The sequence below is a fragment of the Phaeodactylum tricornutum genome, chromosome 28 (assembly GCF_000150955.2).
Source record: "Phaeodactylum tricornutum CCAP 1055/1 chromosome 28, whole genome shotgun sequence".
NCBI lineage: Eukaryota > Bacillariophyta > Bacillariophyceae > Surirellales > Neidiaceae > Phaeodactylum > Phaeodactylum tricornutum.
The window spans coordinates 254,430-271,294 of record NC_011696.1 but is presented as its reverse complement, the minus strand read 5'-3'; the positions used below and the strand labels follow the sequence as shown (position 1 = coordinate 271,294).

The window sequence follows — 16,865 nt, the reverse complement described above, 5'->3', positions numbered from 1 at the left end:
CAGTTTGTGTTTATTTACATGGTTCCACGCTCAATATCCCATACATCACCTTGCGGACCCTTGCGTTTCGCCACAATCGTGTCGATTGCATCACGTTCAGCTTGAGTCAATGTGAAAGAGTGCGTCCGCGCGTTCTCCGCAATGTGTTCCGGATTACGAACTCCGATGAGAATTGAAGCCACGGCGGGGGTTTCTAACACGTAACGCTGGGCAATGTTCGAAATAGTTGCCTGGGTGCAGCGTCCATCGGAGCGGACTTCGTTGGCAACCGCATCCATTGTACGTAGTAGGTCCTGTACCAGCTTCCAGTCACCAAAACGGGAGGCAGTCGTACTGTACATTCGCATACTGGCCGTGTTGCGTTCCTCCTGGGTGGGAGCACCCTTGCCCAAGTACCTATCACTCAAAATACCACTCCCTACGGTTCCGTACGTTGTCAAGCTGACATTATTTTCGGCACACCAAGTGGCCATGCCGCTCTGGACCGCGCGTCGATCCAGTGCTGACATTTGCACTTGATGAGCAACAACAGGAACTCCGGAGTTTTTGAGCTCTTGAAGTCGCTGAAGATCAAAGTTGGTCGCCCCTATCTCTCCAATCAAGCCCTCTTCTTTCAGCTCGGCGAGAAACAGACCCACGTCGACGTACTTTTTGATGCCATAATTGGACCAAAAGAAATTTACCAAAGGTAGCTTGTTGACTTGCAATCGCTCACACGAGTTCAATATCCGTTGCTTCACCTCCGCTCGATCAATCTCGTCTAAAAATCGAAAGCAGCAAAATTTGGTGCAGGGAATGGCCTGCGGTTGCGTTTTGATGAATTTGCCCATTATGATCTCGGACGGTCCGTAAATATCGGCCGTATCCAGTGTAGTAAATCCTGCATCGTAGTGCCTTTTCATGTTGGCTATCGCGTCCGTTTCCTTGTACCGACCATGTCCACCTGCCAATTGCCAATACCCTTGGATGGTCCGGGAGACCACCAAGTCACTGTTGCCGAGTCGTGTTGTCGGAATCAACGCGGGCGTGGCTTGCATTGTCGTCGAGACCGATTGCGTCGACGCGGACGCCACCTGAGGCGTCGGAAGCAGGAGACCGGATGTGGTCACCGTAGCGGCAGCGGCGACACGTTCCCAGGCCTGTCTCCGCGACAGACTAGTGTGATCGCTCGTGGGCTGGGAAAATGAAAAGGGAGATCTCGCCGACAAGTGAGTGCCGTCCGTCAGTCTCGGAGTGTCGGACGGTGACGGAAATCCTGCAGGAGAATGAAAGGCTGTCCCTATCGATACCAGCGCCACTAGTAGAACGCACGAAAAATGCAGCGCTGCCATGGTTGAGAATCCAAATGGTGAACTTTCGATCTTTTCCAATGGCTTTTAAAAGTGAACTGTCTCCGGAGGTTTTGTGCTGGGTTGGTCCATCGAAAAACAGCTCTCATGTGAGAGAGGATTTTTGATTGGATTTGTGGATTGCTTGATGTCTGTCTTGCCTGTGTGATTCCCGTATCGTTGAATACCGGTACTCGAAATTTGGAGGTAGGGCTAGGCTTCCATTTAAGGGTACCAAGTAGCCTTACAACTAACTACCTACGTAAGGTAAGCGGAAAAGGATAATCTTCCTCTGGTTCCTGTGCTTTTTTTGTTCAACAACGTCTTACAGTTACTGTTAATTGCTAGCGTCTAAAATATCCAGGAACGGCACGAACGAAACAAGGGACGTGAAAACTTATGCAAAATGTATGTAATCAACACACTTTGACTATGAGTTAGACTGTCCATCGCCGAGTCCAGCAAATTGCAAAGGTCGTAAAGGTACCATCTCTTCTTCGGTTCCAGTTCATCCACTTCTTGTTGTTCTGGCATTTTCCTCGGATTTTTGCTTTTTCGCTTTGGTGAGGTACCCGAAAGCGAGATCATGAAGTCTTTGGTACCTTTGGCATTTGTCTTGGCCACATCGTCAGGTTTTGCTCCTCGAGAGCATCATTATTATCGCCCTAACCAGCCGGCCAGGACCAACGCTTTGGTACTTCAGGCTGAATCTACTGCCGCCGTGCTAGCATCGGCCGACTCTCAACTCGCACAATTGGCGTCCATGACGACACTGTCTATTGACATTGGCGACCTCCAAGTGATTCAACTGTACGCCAGTACTGGATACATTACCGATGCTACCACCAATCCACTGTTCGTGTCACAGGCGGGGCTCAGCGGTGACCCACTATACGCTAACATGGTAGACGACGCCGTCTCCTACGCCTTGCAGCACACCAAAAATAGCCCCTTGCACGACGACCCTTCGGAATCCGCAACGGTATCCCTCGCGATTGATCGGCTCGCGGTCAATCTCGGCAAGGCTATTGCAGACATCGTACCAGGATACATTTCTACCGAAGTCGATCCGCGCTTGTCGTTCGACACCGAGGCATCTATTCAACGCGGTCTCCGCATTATCGACATGTACGAAACTCTAGGGGTGCCGAAATCACGAGTTCTGATCAAACTAGCCGCTACGTGGGAGGGAATTTTGGCCGCCGAACAGCTACAAGCCCGGGGGATACAGTGTAACTTGACACTCGTCTTTTCTCTCACGCAAGCGATTGCGTGTGCGCAATACGGTGCCCACTTGATTTCGCCCTTTCCCGGACGGTACGTCAGTAACGCAACACGACGAATCTACCTCACCCACTTCCCCAAAAATCTCACCCTAACAACAAAAACCATGCAGAATCCTCGATTGGTACAAAACGAAAGAGGGCCGGACGCAAGGTGTCGAGCCCGAGCAGGACGAAGGTGTCGTCGCTTGTCGTAACATGTTCGCTTACTTTAAAACACACGGACACTCGACGATTTGTATGCCGGCAAGTTGGCGACCTTCTCGTGGAGCGGGATACGATCTAGACGAGATTTTGGCGTTGGCGGGAACGGACCGCATGACCATTCCGGCGCCACTGCTGGAGCAATTAGCCTCACGTACCGACACTGTCGAACGGCAACTGGACGCCGGACGGGTTGAAAAAATGGATGAACTTGGCAATGGAAAGATGAGCGAAAAAGAATTCCGTTATCGATTAAACATGGATGGCTGCGGTACAGATAAGCTAGCTGAAGGAATTCGTGCTTTTATTGGAGAGACGGAAAAGCTAGAAAAAGCTATTGCCGAGAAGATTCGCACAGCTGTATCAGTGGCAAAGTAAATGCGCTGATTTGAGGACCATATGCAGTTGTAAACTATCCAAATACACAAAAAAAGGCCACTTCCATTCATTTCCTCATAAGACAAATAGCTATCCGACTTTGAGGCATTAAACCAGTTCCTGTAGAATTTACATTTCTACAACAAAATGAGCAGCCGGTCGCCCGCCCATCAAGCGAGCTTTTTGGGATCGAGCACCTGGAACAAGCAGTCGATTCATTTTTCTGGAGCGCTTCCAGTGGATATTCCCGGCATCTTTACGACCCGACTTTTTAGCCTTCTGTAATTGTTTGGCCGAAATTCCATCTGATCCGTCAGCAAGAACACTCCGTGAGTACAAAAGTAACGTCCCTGATTCGGATTTTGTGGGAGAATCAGGTATAGGACTCTTGAGGCCGCTATCGTTGTCGTTTAGCACAACAACTTCTATGTTATGTGCAGCAGGATAGGGTTTGCGTGCCTCCGGCTCGTCGCCTGAAACGACAAATGTGATGTGACGACCTTTCGGTAATTCTTCCTTCGCCTTCTTTCGACTTTGTCTATCTTCTTCTCTTTTCTCGTCCAGCTCGGCGAAAAAAGATTCGTCAAAATTTTCACTATTGTCAGATGCGTGGACCTGCGATACTTCCTTTCTGCGCTTACGTTTGGGTTTCTGAACGGCAGCAGCATGTCGCGCTGTCGCCCTTTCACGATTGCGCTCTTCAATTTCAATTGCTTTCGCCACGTTGCTCTTCATTTCTTCTACTTTGTTATCGTCACTTTCCGCGTCTTTCTCGTCGTGCGTAGCTGCCACCACAGCACTCGCATTCTTGGAAGGTTCCAGAGCAACAGAAACTTCAACAGGTTTCTCAACGCTGTCTGGCAATTCATCGTCCAAATCCCCGAAGACAATTTTTCGATTTACGATTTTGCTATCGTTTGCGTCGATTGATAAGCCTACACCAGTAGATTTGGATCGAAGCTCTTCTCGGCGTTTTCGCCGCACTTCACGTGGAGTTATGCGACGTTCGTCATCGATGGTCTTTGTTATCGACGGAAGTGGCGGTTGTGGTTCCTTAACTTCCTCAGCCGAGCGTGACACTATATTATTGTCCGAGATCCCATCTTCTGCAAGGACAGTTTTCGAACTTTTCTTCTCGCTCGAGCGTCGGGGTTTTGCCATCGTCTGACTTTGAATCTCTAATAGTGTGAAGGTAGAAGATGATTGTTGTGGATTTTCGTGGTTGCCAAAAAAATCTGCGGGCGAGGCGAAACCATGACAGACGTCGCTCGGTTGGAAAACAAAGAAGAATCTAGAATCCTAATTCACAGTCACACGTTTTCGACGTTTTGTAACTCTTTACTTGTTAGTTTATCTCTCTAGAATTCCTTCCTACAAAGTACAGGTAACGGTCATATAGTAGTGACCTGTCACCAATTCGTTTTGCTTTCCTTTCCTCTCTAGCTGGAGTCCTCTAGCAGTCAACATCATCGTGAACAAAATGACCATGAGAAACCGATTGGTTTCAAGGGAACTGAAAACTAGTTTGCCGGCCTCTCAATCTGTGAGAATCAGGCGTGTCGTGCAGCCGTGAAATTGATCAAACCCTTAAAAGCTGTCAGCGCGGCGGAAATTTCGAAAAAGAGAAACAGAATGCGTTCCATTTATGAACTCCTTCATTTGAATCCGAGTCGGGCTGCTTTCCTTCACCTCGTCCTTCTCGGCATTCCGCACCGTTTCGGATTGCTCACCACGGGATGGGGAAACCACTATTTACCGAGCGAGCTGTTTCCCGAACCGTGCTCTGTCTTTGCTGATGGAGCTTGCAACGAATCGGAACTCTTTACGCTACGTGATTCGGGTGTCCGCTTTATCCTCTACTACGAACTGGCGTGGGTCGTATGGTTTGTCATGCGGAAGAATGCGGCAAATATCGTTGCATTTCACAAAATACTGGTGGGATCTTCCATGGCATCTTTGTTGATCATGTCCTGGATCCAAAACTACTTTCATCCTTCGCCAAATTCGCCCGAGTTCAGTCCAAGCTTTTACACCAATCTAGTATTCTTTCATCTATTGGCCATATCCATAAGTCTATGGACATTGGCAGTTCACCCAAAACCGTCTCCGGGAGCAATGAAGTGGTCTATACCTGCTAATTCTATATTTTGCGGTGCGGTACGTTTCTCTCGAAGGCTTACTGGCTATCTAGTCTTTCACCCTGCTCGGCGATGTTGGAATTCTGACCCGCACAATTGCTTCCGCTACCAAATGCATCCAGGTCGTCAATTTTTTCGCCGCTACTGCCGGCTGTCAAATGTTGCTAGAAGAAGGAGGTGTCGAAAACGTGTACGCGATGAAACGATCCGCGACGAAAACTGTGAAGCTTTGTGTGTTTCTCGCTGCCTTTTACACAACGTTGCACGGAACGTTGTTGCTTCGCATGCGGGTATTTCTTACCATGCCTCAACTTCGCGCTGTCTGCTTGTATAAGTTGGTTGTGAATTTGGTCTTGCCTTTCTTGTGGTTGCCCGAAATGAGTTCGGTGCTGTCAATCGATCACCGCATTCCGTTCGCGATTCGCGGCGTCCTCACGCTGAGTTACCTATTCGGGTACCTACTTGCGGGCCAAGCTGAAGGCGTCAGTCGTATTCTTACGGCCGAAAAGGACGACTGATCACTGATAGCCGCGTGTCGTGAAAGAACCTCGTCAATGGCGTATACCATACGGTGAGACGAATAAGGTAGAGAAGACTAAACGTAGGGGGTAAGAGTTCAGCTTTGCACTCCTTTTATTTATAACTGTTTAGCTATTTACTGGAAGTAAAAAGAGACTTGTTTGTTGGTCAGTTTTCCGTAGACAGCGGCAAACGTGTCCGTTCGTCCCTCAACGTCAACCTGGTCCTTGCTGTCCAGGAAAACCTTCAACACACGCTTGCCGTCAACCTTGACCCGGGTTCGCTTGCCTGTAATTTCGGTAGGATAGACAATGTCTTCCAAAATGGCGTCCTGAACGGCGGTCAATGTGCGCGAGCGCGGAAGAGGACCGCTGGTTTTTTGGTTGCGGCGAAAGGATTTTCCCAGAATGGTGCGCTGAGCAATAATCATAACGTGGCGTCCCGAAAACTTCTTTTCAAGCTCGCGCACAAGTCTCTGGTGAACCTTGTTGAAGGATTTTCGTAGTTTGTAAGGGACGTACAGAATGATAGCCTTTCGGCCGTTGCCGACATCCACTTCCTTAGCGGCCGTAATGTAAAGATCCCGAAGGGAGGCCTTGAGGTCAGGGGAAGTCATCTCAAGGTTGAGAAGCTCCTGGGCAACAGAAGCCTCGAATTCATCGGGTTCAGCCTATAAGAAAATAAAAGAAGCCGTGTCAGACGATTGCCCTGCTAAATGAGTCCCCGATAGCACGACCATTGCGCCAAGCCATCCGAGTTACGCGACAGACTCGGAAAAGCCCGTCCATAGCGTGCTTTCGTTCCAAACTAGACTACGCTAAACTACGACACACTGTTAACTCACACCAGCGCTCTTTCGGATCTTCTGGGCACTCATGGCGGGACTTTTGTGCACGTACTGGTCCGGGAAAGGATGAGTGTAGAACCTTGTTGCAAGCGTCCGACGGTAGAGAGCGAGGAAGCGAGATGTTGTCGCTACAGCACGACGCTGTGGTTGCTGCACACGGGCGTCTGCGCGACAAAAAGTTAGTAAAGCGAGAGGCGGTAAAAGCAACTAGAGGACTGGTCGTCAGCCGTTTTCGAGAATTCACAAAACTATGAAATTTGAAATGTAAACAAAAATTGTTTAACATTTGAAAAATGAACTCGATTTGCACTGTAACCGTGAAGTTCCTCTTTGATTTGACTGTGATCCTTCTACACCTATCCTTTGATACACGCTAACAATCAGCCCCATTACCCTGTCGCCATGGAACGGAGCGGTGGTTGGTTTGCACAATGCGGGTACACGAATGAGGTTTGCAACCAAATCATGGTCGATTCTTGGGAGGAAAGGTCTAAATTTTCATTCCTTGTTGCACCCGTTGCGAGCGCAAACGCGAGCATTTTTTGCTAGCGTTCCTTGCAGAAGTGCTACACACTACATTGACGAATGGTTTGCCGAAACCATCAAGCCAAAAAGCTTTTACCAGAAGCACAGCAAAGCAACGTCAAGCAACAACCGTTGCTATTTTTATTCAGTCGATCTGCAAGGTCGCTTATTTTTGGAAGAAACCCTGCCCAAGAACATTGCCACATCCATCAAGGATACCAAGTTTCTGGACTTTTTCTTTCGGCGTGTCCGTCGCATCAGTCCAGAGCAGGCTACTTTTCTGCATGAGCGAAATATTTCCTGGAAGGAATACCCGTTTGTCAGCGTTTGTGGTGTAGAAAAGAACTTTATTCGGCCGGCGGCCACTCCAATCGTCTTTCACAGCTTGATTTCCGACGACTCTGAATTGTCATTTGCGGGAAACCTTGTGGAGCCGTTCAACGTGGAAAACTTGGCTATTTCGCCTAAAAGTGGTCGCCTGTATCACCGTTTAACCAAGCCAGTTCCGAAGTCTAAGACAAGTCAAGTGCTCTGCTTAGAGTATGCGTTGATTAGGTCGGCAGTAGCCGTCCAACTCTCAGAAATCATGGAACCTCTGGAAGAAGAGGAACACATTTCCGACAGTGATTCGAAATCATATTCAGGTCTACAGATACAACTTGGAAAGGGCGGCTACCAACGGATACCATGGCTGCCAGTAGAATATGAACCAGGAGACTGGGCCATGCCATTCCAAGCGGATGTATCTCAATAGCTTTCTCACTCGTCTACATGCAGTCCCTCAAAATGCACTTCAATAACCCTATATTCGTTACAAGGGCTCGCCATCTAGTTCGCTCTCGAGAGCAACATCATGCGAGACTTCATCTTCTAAAGGACTACCATCTAGGTCGCTCCCCTCCAAAGGAGCACCGTCAGTATGGTCAAAGGTTTCGCCAAGGGGTTCACCATCTTCGTTGTTGTCGGCATCACTTTTGAGCGGCAGAATATCTCCAACAGGTTCGCCATCGACGTTGTCACATTCCTCCAATGTTACACCATCAGCATCGCTGTCGTCGGATGCAGTGTGGTCGCTACACTCTCCCTTGTCCTGCTTCGTCAACCGAGACGACTGTCCCTGCGTCTCATCATTTTCTCCCTCCATCACTGTTACCCAGTCGCCCTGAGGATTCAACCTAACAGCCGGCGTTGTCTCCATTTGTACCTCCTCGATCTTATCGTCGTCCTCGTTTGCAATAGGGTTGGCTCCGTATTCGCTTTCCGGGACAAGTTCTTTCCCTTCAAATCGGTCATCGAGCTCATCAATAAAAGTAGGATTGTACACACCCCAGTTGGTCCACGCCCCAAGCACCGCCTTCACGGCTGATGCAAGTTTAGTACGCGAAAACCGACCGATCGTATTACCGTAGTCGCCCAAGAAAGTAAAGACTTCTGATGCCATGCGCTCGACGGCATCTCGATACAAAAATGCATTCCGTACACCTGGTTGTTGTGAGTTGAACAAGATGTCCGACATAAGGTACATACGGGCAATTCTGGTCTCAACGCTAACGGCATTTCCCTTGTCGAGCAACAGGTCTTTCAACAGTATAGAAATCTGCTTCGCAGCCACACTCTTCTCGAAGCAAAAGGCCATGGCCGAGCAAATAGCCTCCCTAGATGCGCAAAGATTATCGCGGCACAATCTGTTGAAGTCAATCATTTCCTCAGGCGCCATGACAGCGCCACCATCGGATCCACCACGGCGAGCTTGCTCAAGCTGGCGTCCAGTAGAAAAGCCGCGTCGACCGTGTTGAACGCGACGCTGATTTTTTTGGCGTTCGATGGCCTCTTCTTTTTCTCTTTCGTGCTCCATCTCGAACCGTGCAGCATCGGGGTCAATCACAGGAGGAATCCAGTGACAACCGCCTGGTTCATACACACGAAACGGAATCGTCTTCCAGCTGTAGAAGCCATCTCCTTGACAAAAGGAATACACTCGCCAGCGGTAAAATATGTGTTCATCCTTTTCGATCGTATCTCCGTTACTTTGCCACCTCAAGAAATTGAACTGTACATTGTTTCTCTCTCGATCAATAAGATTCTTTTCAAAAGCGAGCCCGTCTTTAGACACAAACGAAGCCACGGTGGATATAAATTGTGCTCGTTGCCGATCGGAAGGTGCAATCACACGAATTATGTTCGATTCATGAACAATAGTATCACGATCGATGTGGTTATCATTATTGACTTGCCTCGCGGGTGTATCAGCAATATTGGGCACCTTCTTCCTGTAAGCTAGATCAGATTCCAACGGAGGCCGCTGACCAGTTCGTTTTACGTTCTTGCCCCATCTCATCATCAGCGGGCGTCCCACGTTGAACGGGTCCGCTTCGCTGCAGGCGTCCATAGCGTCTTCGGCATCTCGGCGATTCATAAAGCACACAAACCCCGTGTGCCGGTTCCGCATCTTTTCTTCCGGCGTTCGCGGCCACATAATCTTGACCGAGTATAGCGCACCTGATCTCGAAGAAACACGTGAGAAAATCACAAGTACTCGGGACAACGGCAAAGAAGAGTGCACACGTAAATATGCGAAACGAACAATCTTCTGGAGTCACGAGGAGAGATATAGACCATAGCATATGTACACATACACACATCAACATAATCAGTATCAAACAAATACCAGCGCAAAGCCAGGCTCACCGAATTGCCGAAAAACCTCCGCAACCTGTTCTTCCGTCAAGGTAGGCGATAAGTTTCCTACGAATATATTCGTCGTCAAAAGCTCTTCACCAGGCTCGACGAATGATCCCTTTTTCTCTGGGACAAAGCGATGCGGTTTGATGGATATGTTGTTCTTTTCGTATTCCAACTCGGAAAGCAAGGCGTCCATTTTTCGTTTTCGTGAATCGCTTAGTTCGACGTGGTGTCGCTTCATGGAAGAGGTTACAGAAGCGGGTAATTTAGCGGTGGCTTGCGATTGCGAGGTGTCAGCCTTCCTTGTCGAAATTCCAGGTGGGATCTTGTGTTTCGTATTCAAAGCCGAAAAGGCATCTTCTTCGTCTGATGACGATAAATCGATTGGAGCCGAGGCGCCCGCACGATGCCTGCTCATCTCGCTATTCACGAAGCTGCAAGCAACAAACGCTTTGAGCTTTTACGTCACAGCTGTGCAGACCCGACTGTATTTGTTAGAGACCAACTGCAAATCGACGAATTGAGTTTTGCATTGTGGTCACATGAATTCGCCCTTTCATTAAAACAATGGGGTCGATCTGGTCGTATTGACAACAAGATTCACTTATATGACGTCATCCTTTTGCAAAAAAGCCAAAGTCTTGTTGTCGACCAGTACTTTCCGGGTTTTTCATTCAGTTTATGGCTCTCGACGGCCACGAAAAAGGTTGTCGAAACCACAACATGCGCTGTCACAAGACTCGACGGCATTGACAGTGATCACTTCACCAAGAAGCTGTCCAAGTAAACACAGTCATTGTGCAGCTTGCATTTGACTGTGGATTCTCTGAAGAAAATGCGCTTGCAACGGTAACTGACGATGCTCCGCGGGAACCCCATTTCAATTTGCAGCTCGGTTCAGATGTTGTTGCATTCAGCATACTTCTAGGACCCATCAGGTACGGTGCGGACTCAAGATTCTATCATAGCGGACATGAAGAAGAAACACTTTGCGACAACTGTATATTGATGGGCGCATAAACTATAACTTCTGATCTTGGCTTCGAAAAACTCACGCATCACGAGCTGACAAAGAGCACAGTCTCTCACCATCCATTGGTCTCGCTTTAGGTAAGAAAATATTGCTCCGTATCGATCTCAAGTTGGATTCTCCTGCATGCTCGAAAGGACGACACAAAGAGATGATCGGATTCCCCTTCTTGAACGGGTTGTCCCCCGTGAATGATGAGTCCATCCTATATATTTTATCGGATCGAAGCAGGAGCATGCAATCTTGGAAACTTGTTTTGAGTATGAAGACAATGCTTTTTAGCGTTTTTCAATAGCGTTTTGCGCCATGGTTGCTTTATGTCATAGTTACACTGACTCAATAATGAGAGTGCGCAAGAGTCACTGAATTTTCGTGGGTACATTTCTCACTTATATGTTTGTTGCAGAATGATTGCCAAGTCTTGTTTTTATCAGCACTATGTGGAAGAGTACGTAAAGTCTGAACGCGGGATATTGCCTGTGCCAAACGTCGAAAGGATGATCCTTCTTGGATGGATGCCGCCCCAGGCTGATGACAATGTCACTGACAGAGAAACATTCAAGTAAATTATTCAAATTGATCGACAAGCACTTCACAATTGACCTTCTCCTGACTAGCTGATCCGACACTGACGCATACCTTGTTGTTATTATACGGTTACAGGATAAAATCGTCGAAATGTCCCTGAGACGCCTTATCATTCTTTGCATATGGTCGTAAGTCCACGAAAGTGTTTCATTGACTGATCTTTTACCGACTATTGAATGATGACAAACACACCCAGCTCGCTTCAAGAGCAAATTGTTGTTGGCTAAAATGGTTAACACGCTCAATGCAGAAAACTTTGATTCCTGTTAATTTGTACTGATAAAAATGTCGACGGCGGCTGATTTCATATTGAGAAACTGTGTATTTTCGACATTTTCTAAACCTCTGTTTCTTTACTACTATAGGTTGCTCAAGAGAAATAATCCATGGCTACCTGACAAGTTGCTTTGAAGAAAGTAATGACCTATACCCGCATAATAGATACCACTTATTTTCTACCACCTCTCGTTTTTGGTACTAGTTCCAGACTTGCGCTCGGACCAAGGTTGAGAGCTGCCAGACTCAAGCTGTCCTTGAGAAAAGCTCCCGTAGCGGTATTCTTTAGCTGAATTTTGTTCGCCGGCATATTGTTAAGGTTGACCCGTGAGACTTCTTGCTTGACTACTTTAACTGTAGACTTCACATTAATAGATAATGAAACAATCTGACCGTAGAAATTCCAAGCCATTTGCGTCGGGTCGTTTGGTACCCGAATCTGCAAGGTAACTTCTGGCTTGCTCAGCGATGCGACGAAGTCGGATTCGGACAATAGATCATTCCCTTCTGTGAGCCCTTGAGAAGGTGCGGAGCCTGAAATTGTAAACGGATCTTCTGTAGCAGCAGAAAACCCAGGGGGAGGTACAATTGAATTGGATTGAGGTACAAGCGGCGGTGGAGGAGGAGGAGGAGGTGGTGGCGGCGGAATAACCGTAGCCGTATCGACTCTTGGTCGTTTCGCCGACGGTTCAATTCCAATATCCATAGCTGGGACATTATGGTGTAGCAACGTGCCTTCTTGTGGAGCAGACACAGGAAGCGTTGGACCAACGCCACCTGCAGGATTCTGCGCTTGTTGCCATATAATACGGTTGGCCTCTTCCAATCGTTTCTTGGAGTCGGTCCCTTTACTCAACATGTCTTGGTCCTGTGGTAGCAGCAAAGGAATGTAAGAGTATTCTTCCAATCATGGTTTGTGAGTGGACCTAAAAGTATCAACAAAAAGACCTACCGCTGCACCAAACATATCACCCCGCGCTTGAGAGAACCTGGCTAAGTTGCTGGCCACAACATCTCCGCCTACGAGGTTGCTGTCCTTTTGTTTCTCCTGAAATTTCTTTCGTTCTTCAGCCCACTTTGGATCCAATAGCTGTATGCGCATATGCTCCTGCATATCCTTAATAGGCACACTTTTTCCTGATATAGGGTCGATGACCATTTCATTCCGATTGGTCTGCGAAGAAACAACTTTTGGCTGATACGAGGGTACCACACGGATTTGCTCGTCGTCTTCACTATCAGACTCGTCCATATCTTCGTCATTGTCCTCGCTATTGGTCTGAAATTGTGGTTGGACTGAGGTGACGGGTGGGGGTGGTAACATCGACAATTCAACCTTTTCATCGGCCGGAAAATCGATTGTCTCGACGACGACAAAATCATGCCAGTCAACTTGAGCTGCACCGGACGCCGTATCGTCGCGTTTTCGGGCTTGCTCTTCAGCATCTCGTTCATACGCGGCTCTGTATGCAGCTAAATCTAAACATTTTTCGACACTCCCGGACATTTCCTTAACAGAATCGTTGGCCGAGTTGCTTCCAGTCCATACACCGAGAACATGTCGGTAAGCATCGACCAAAGCACTAAAGTAGGCAAAGTGGCCGTGGCGAGGTTGACAAAAAGCAAAGGCAGGATTGTTCCATTCACGCAAGGTAAGTTGAGATAGAAAGGATCCCGACTTGCCGTCCAAGGCGGTAAATTGAGCTACCAGCTGAATAGTTTCCGTCTGTACCATCGACAAAGATGACGGGGCCACAATATTTACAAATTGCAGTACCGGTGGGGCTGGAATGGGAGCAGCTGTCTTTTGCGCTTCGGCTGGTTCATCTTCTTTGGCAGCTTCTTCCTGAGCCTCTCGGAACTGAGAAATCTTTGACAGTTGTGCTAGCAACGCTTTCGCTACCGGATCAACTACACTCGTTTTCACTCGTTTATCTTCTTTCCGTGGTTCGACGGGTTTCTCCTTCTTGGCTTTTTCGTCATTATTCTTTTCCTTTTGGGGGTCGTTCTCCTTGGAATCCTCCCCACCTTCTTCGTAGAACTGGATCTTCTCTTCGTAATAGGCGTGAAAAGGGGAAGAGCCGTGCAGAAATGCAAACTTAGGTGTCTTCCCCTTTTCACTGCCCAAAATTCTTGTTTCGAATGCGCGCCCATTCTTCGCAACGTACAGAGCCGTTCGGTCAGCCACCGCCCGAATCTCCGGTGGTGGACGAATGACTCCTTGGATTACCATGGCCGACAGTGCATCAAGTGTAGAGCTTGTTACTCTTTGGCTATACCTCCGATGATCACTTGTCGTTGACCGCCACTATGTTATTCTGCGCTGCCTTTTCCAGAGATTTACTCCTCATCGTTAATATATATATAGATGTCCTAGCACAAATTATAATTTACCATCTATGACGACTGAGTAGTGTCATCTCTGTCGATTCTCGAAAATTACAGATTTTCCATTAGGAAGCTACGCTACGGGGACAATAGTACATCGAGCTCAAGGTCACATAACAAATTGTTCTAATATAGCGATCCCCCGAACTGCAGGTTCAAAAGCCGATGCATTTCGGAAGGGGAACTCATAACTTATCTAAGCAGCCACGTGCAAAAAAAATTCCGCCAACGAACTTAGACTTTTTACGCACCCATATCAAGGTCGTCCAAATTGAGACTGTCCAAATCGAAGTCTTCCATATTGATGCCATCAGATGTGAAATCAATTTCTGGGGCCTCGTCTTCTTCCACTGGCGGATCGATTTCAGGCTCCAAATCGAGTGAATCGAGACTGAATTGAGCCCGGAGAACCTTCAAGAGGCGCTGGTTGTGTGCCTCTGGGTCACTGATCGGGAAGCCGCCATTGAGCATTGCCATATCGTGAAGCATCCATGCAGCATCCAGGATATCCGGAGCCACTTCGAAGGGTTCGTCGCCCTCTTCTTCCGGTGGACATCCGTCCAATAACTTTTTCACAAGCGGATGGCGAGGGTTCAATTCAAAGACCTTCAACGCCAAAAACGACGACTGGTCCATGCCGTGCTGGAAAGCCTGGGCGCGAAGAATCCGCTCCATATTTGCCGAGTTTCCGAAATCTGAGCTAGTAACAATGGCGGGTACCGATCCGAGACTACGGCGGGCCACCTGCACTCGAAGAATGGAGCCAGTGTATAGCTTTCGCAACCACTTCGTCAAAGGCTTAAATGTGTTCTTGTAGGCCTTCTCGCGGCGTTTAATCAAGTCTTCATCTTCGTCCTTGAACTTGACGCTTTCACTCGAGATCTGCACAAATTTTTTCTTCTCGTGATCGCGAACTTGGCGGAGCATGTACTCGTCGATAGAGTCGGTTAGATATATGACTTCCACGTCTTTGTCACGGAATGTCTCCAAAAACGGTGACTTCTCAATCTCTTCAGCCGAAGCACCACCCAAAATGTAGATTTCCTCTTGCCACTCTTTCATGTTGTCGAAATACGCAGCCAGCGAAATCATCTTACCATCTGATTTGGAAGTCTGGAAACGGAGCAACTTCATCAACTTTCCGCGGTTCGGTTCGTCCTCAACTACACCCAGCTTGATGTTTGGAGAGAACTTGCGGTAAAATGCAATGTATCTAGAGTCCTTTTCTTCTGTTTCAATGACGTTTCCTTCTTCGTCAATTTCCGCTTCGGACTGACCTTCGTCTTCACTGTCCTTGGCCAATTGGCGTATCATCTCGATGGCCTTGCGCACCAACTTTTTCTTGATCACAGATAGAATCTTGCTTTCTTGCAGCGTTTCGCGATTGACGTTCAAAGGCAAGTCATCCGAATCGACCACGCCCCGAATAAAACCCAGGTACTTGGGAAGCAAGTTAAACTCGTCCCCGATCAATACCTTACGCACGTACAGCCTCAGAGCCCCTTGCACGGGTTCCATGTTGGTGTACGAATACGTGGGGGGAAGGTCGTCGGGTAAGTAGAGAATTGACTTAAAATTGATGTTTCCTTCGGCGTTGAAGTGGGACCAGGAGGTAGCGTTGCTGGTGGCCTCGTGTGCCAGAACTTGCCAAAAGGCTTGGTATTCGTCGTCCGAAATATCTTCCTTTTCACGTGTCCAAATAGCTTGGTTAGTGTTGAGAACGTCCCAAGAGTGCGTTGTAACTTCTTTGGTCTTTTTCGGCTTCTCTTCCGTTTCGGACTCGTCGTCACCGACTTCAATTTCGTCGTCGCCGTCATCTCCTTTGGTCTCCTTGGCCTCCTCGGTCGTTTCGGGCGTGGCTTCCTCCTCTTCGTCTTCGATCTCGACCTCCATGGTACTGGTCGTTCGCAACGAAATGGGATGCATGACAAATTCGGAATAGTGTTGGGCAAGTTCACGGAGACGATTTGGGTCGGCGTATTCCAACGAGTCTTCCTTGAGATGGAGCGTAATTTCGGTCCCCCGGCCCAACGTGTTGCCACGGGGATCCGGGTACACCACAAAACTGGACGATGCATTCTCACTCTCCCAGACGTGTTGGGCGTCATCGCGTGGATTTTTGGAAGCCACTGTGACGCGATCGGCTACCAAAAAGGTGGAATAGAAACCGACACCGAACTGACCAATCTGGGACATGGCGGAATCGTCGTTGCCGCTTTCCTTGAGCGACTGAATGAATTTGGTCGTTCCCGATCGAGCGACGGTTCCGAGATTCTCCACCATTTCGTCGTGAGTCATACCGACGCCGGTATCCCGAATAGTCAGAGTGTGTTCGTCGGCATCGTACTGGATCTTGACTTGGAGAGGAATCTCTTCTTCACCCTTGTACGTGTCCGGTTCCGTGAGAGCGAGGTAACGAAACTTGTCGAGTGCGTCGCTGGCGTTGGAGATGAGTTCACGCAGAAAGACGTCTTTGTTTTGGTAGAGAGAATTGACGACAATATCCATCATACGGTGCACTTCCGCTTCAAAGGCATACTTTTCGGCGCCCTCCGGGGGCACCATCGTAGAGGCGACGTCATCCGCCGCCTGCGCCAGCACAATGCCTAGTTAGTCAGTCAATCCAACAAAAGGATTCGTGTGAGTACAACAGTGTAAGCAACAGATGATATTCAGGTA

The 16,865-nt window shown here is 48.3% G+C and overlaps 9 protein-coding genes across 9 annotated transcripts; 3 read left to right on the top strand and 6 right to left on the bottom strand.

The window, feature by feature from the left end:
- Positions 1-14: 14 nt before the first annotated feature.
- PHATRDRAFT_42373 (predicted protein) lies at positions 15-1,037 on the bottom strand (the record flags this gene model as incomplete). The annotated part of the gene is made up of 1 exon (XM_002185127.1): positions 15-1,037. The coding sequence occupies one exon, from the start codon at positions 1,035-1,037 to the stop codon at positions 15-17; it is 1,023 nt and encodes a 340-aa protein (XP_002185163.1).
- Positions 1,038-1,742: 705 nt separating this feature from the next.
- TAL (plastidic transaldolase) lies at positions 1,743-3,214 on the top strand. Its single transcript, XM_002185209.1, has 2 exons — positions 1,743-2,645; positions 2,725-3,214. The coding sequence occupies exons 1-2, from the start codon at positions 1,915-1,917 to the stop codon at positions 3,191-3,193; spliced, it is 1,200 nt and encodes a 399-aa protein (XP_002185245.1). The 5' UTR covers positions 1,743-1,914; the 3' UTR covers positions 3,194-3,214.
- Positions 3,215-3,322: 108 nt separating this feature from the next.
- Positions 3,323-4,354, bottom strand: PHATRDRAFT_41234 (predicted protein; the record flags this gene model as incomplete). The annotated part of the gene is made up of 1 exon (XM_002185126.1): positions 3,323-4,354. One exon carries the CDS (start codon positions 4,352-4,354, stop codon positions 3,323-3,325), a length of 1,032 nt encoding a protein of 343 aa, XP_002185162.1.
- Positions 4,355-4,614: 260 nt separating this feature from the next.
- On the top strand, positions 4,615-5,849 carry PHATRDRAFT_50312 (predicted protein; the record flags this gene model as incomplete). The annotated part of the gene is made up of 2 exons (XM_002185208.1): positions 4,615-5,350; positions 5,385-5,849. Exons 1-2 carry the CDS (start codon positions 4,826-4,828, stop codon positions 5,847-5,849), a joined length of 990 nt encoding a protein of 329 aa, XP_002185244.1. The 5' UTR covers positions 4,615-4,825.
- Positions 5,850-5,948: 99 nt separating this feature from the next.
- On the bottom strand, positions 5,949-6,806 carry PHATRDRAFT_31073 (predicted protein). The gene is made up of 2 exons (XM_002185125.1): positions 6,695-6,806; positions 5,949-6,520 (listed from the first exon to the last, which is right to left on the bottom strand). Exons 1-2 carry the CDS (start codon positions 6,725-6,727, stop codon positions 5,987-5,989), a joined length of 567 nt encoding a protein of 188 aa, XP_002185161.1. The 5' UTR covers positions 6,728-6,806; the 3' UTR covers positions 5,949-5,986.
- Positions 6,807-6,816: 10 nt separating this feature from the next.
- On the top strand, positions 6,817-7,976 carry PHATRDRAFT_41231 (predicted protein; the record flags this gene model as incomplete). The annotated part of the gene is made up of 2 exons (XM_002185207.1): positions 6,817-6,875; positions 7,082-7,976. 2 exons carry the CDS (start codon positions 6,817-6,819, stop codon positions 7,974-7,976), a joined length of 954 nt encoding a protein of 317 aa, XP_002185243.1.
- Positions 7,970-10,456, bottom strand: PHATRDRAFT_50310 (predicted protein). Its single transcript, XM_002185124.1, has 2 exons — positions 9,911-10,456; positions 7,970-9,721 (listed from the first exon to the last, which is right to left on the bottom strand). The coding sequence occupies exons 1-2, from the start codon at positions 10,320-10,322 to the stop codon at positions 8,034-8,036; spliced, it is 2,100 nt and encodes a 699-aa protein (XP_002185160.1). The 5' UTR covers positions 10,323-10,456; the 3' UTR covers positions 7,970-8,033.
- Positions 10,457-11,850: 1,394 nt separating this feature from the next.
- On the bottom strand, positions 11,851-12,657 carry PHATRDRAFT_50309 (predicted protein; the record flags this gene model as incomplete). The annotated part of the gene is made up of 1 exon (XM_002185123.1): positions 11,851-12,657. The coding sequence occupies one exon, from the start codon at positions 12,655-12,657 to the stop codon at positions 11,971-11,973; it is 687 nt and encodes a 228-aa protein (XP_002185159.1). The 3' UTR covers positions 11,851-11,970.
- Positions 12,658-14,603: 1,946 nt separating this feature from the next.
- Positions 14,604-16,751, bottom strand: PHATRDRAFT_16786 (predicted protein; the record flags this gene model as incomplete). The annotated part of the gene is made up of 1 exon (XM_002185122.1): positions 14,604-16,751. A coding segment is annotated over one exon (2,148 nt), but the record flags the coding sequence as incomplete, so codon positions are not given.
- Positions 16,752-16,865: the final 114 nt, after the last annotated feature.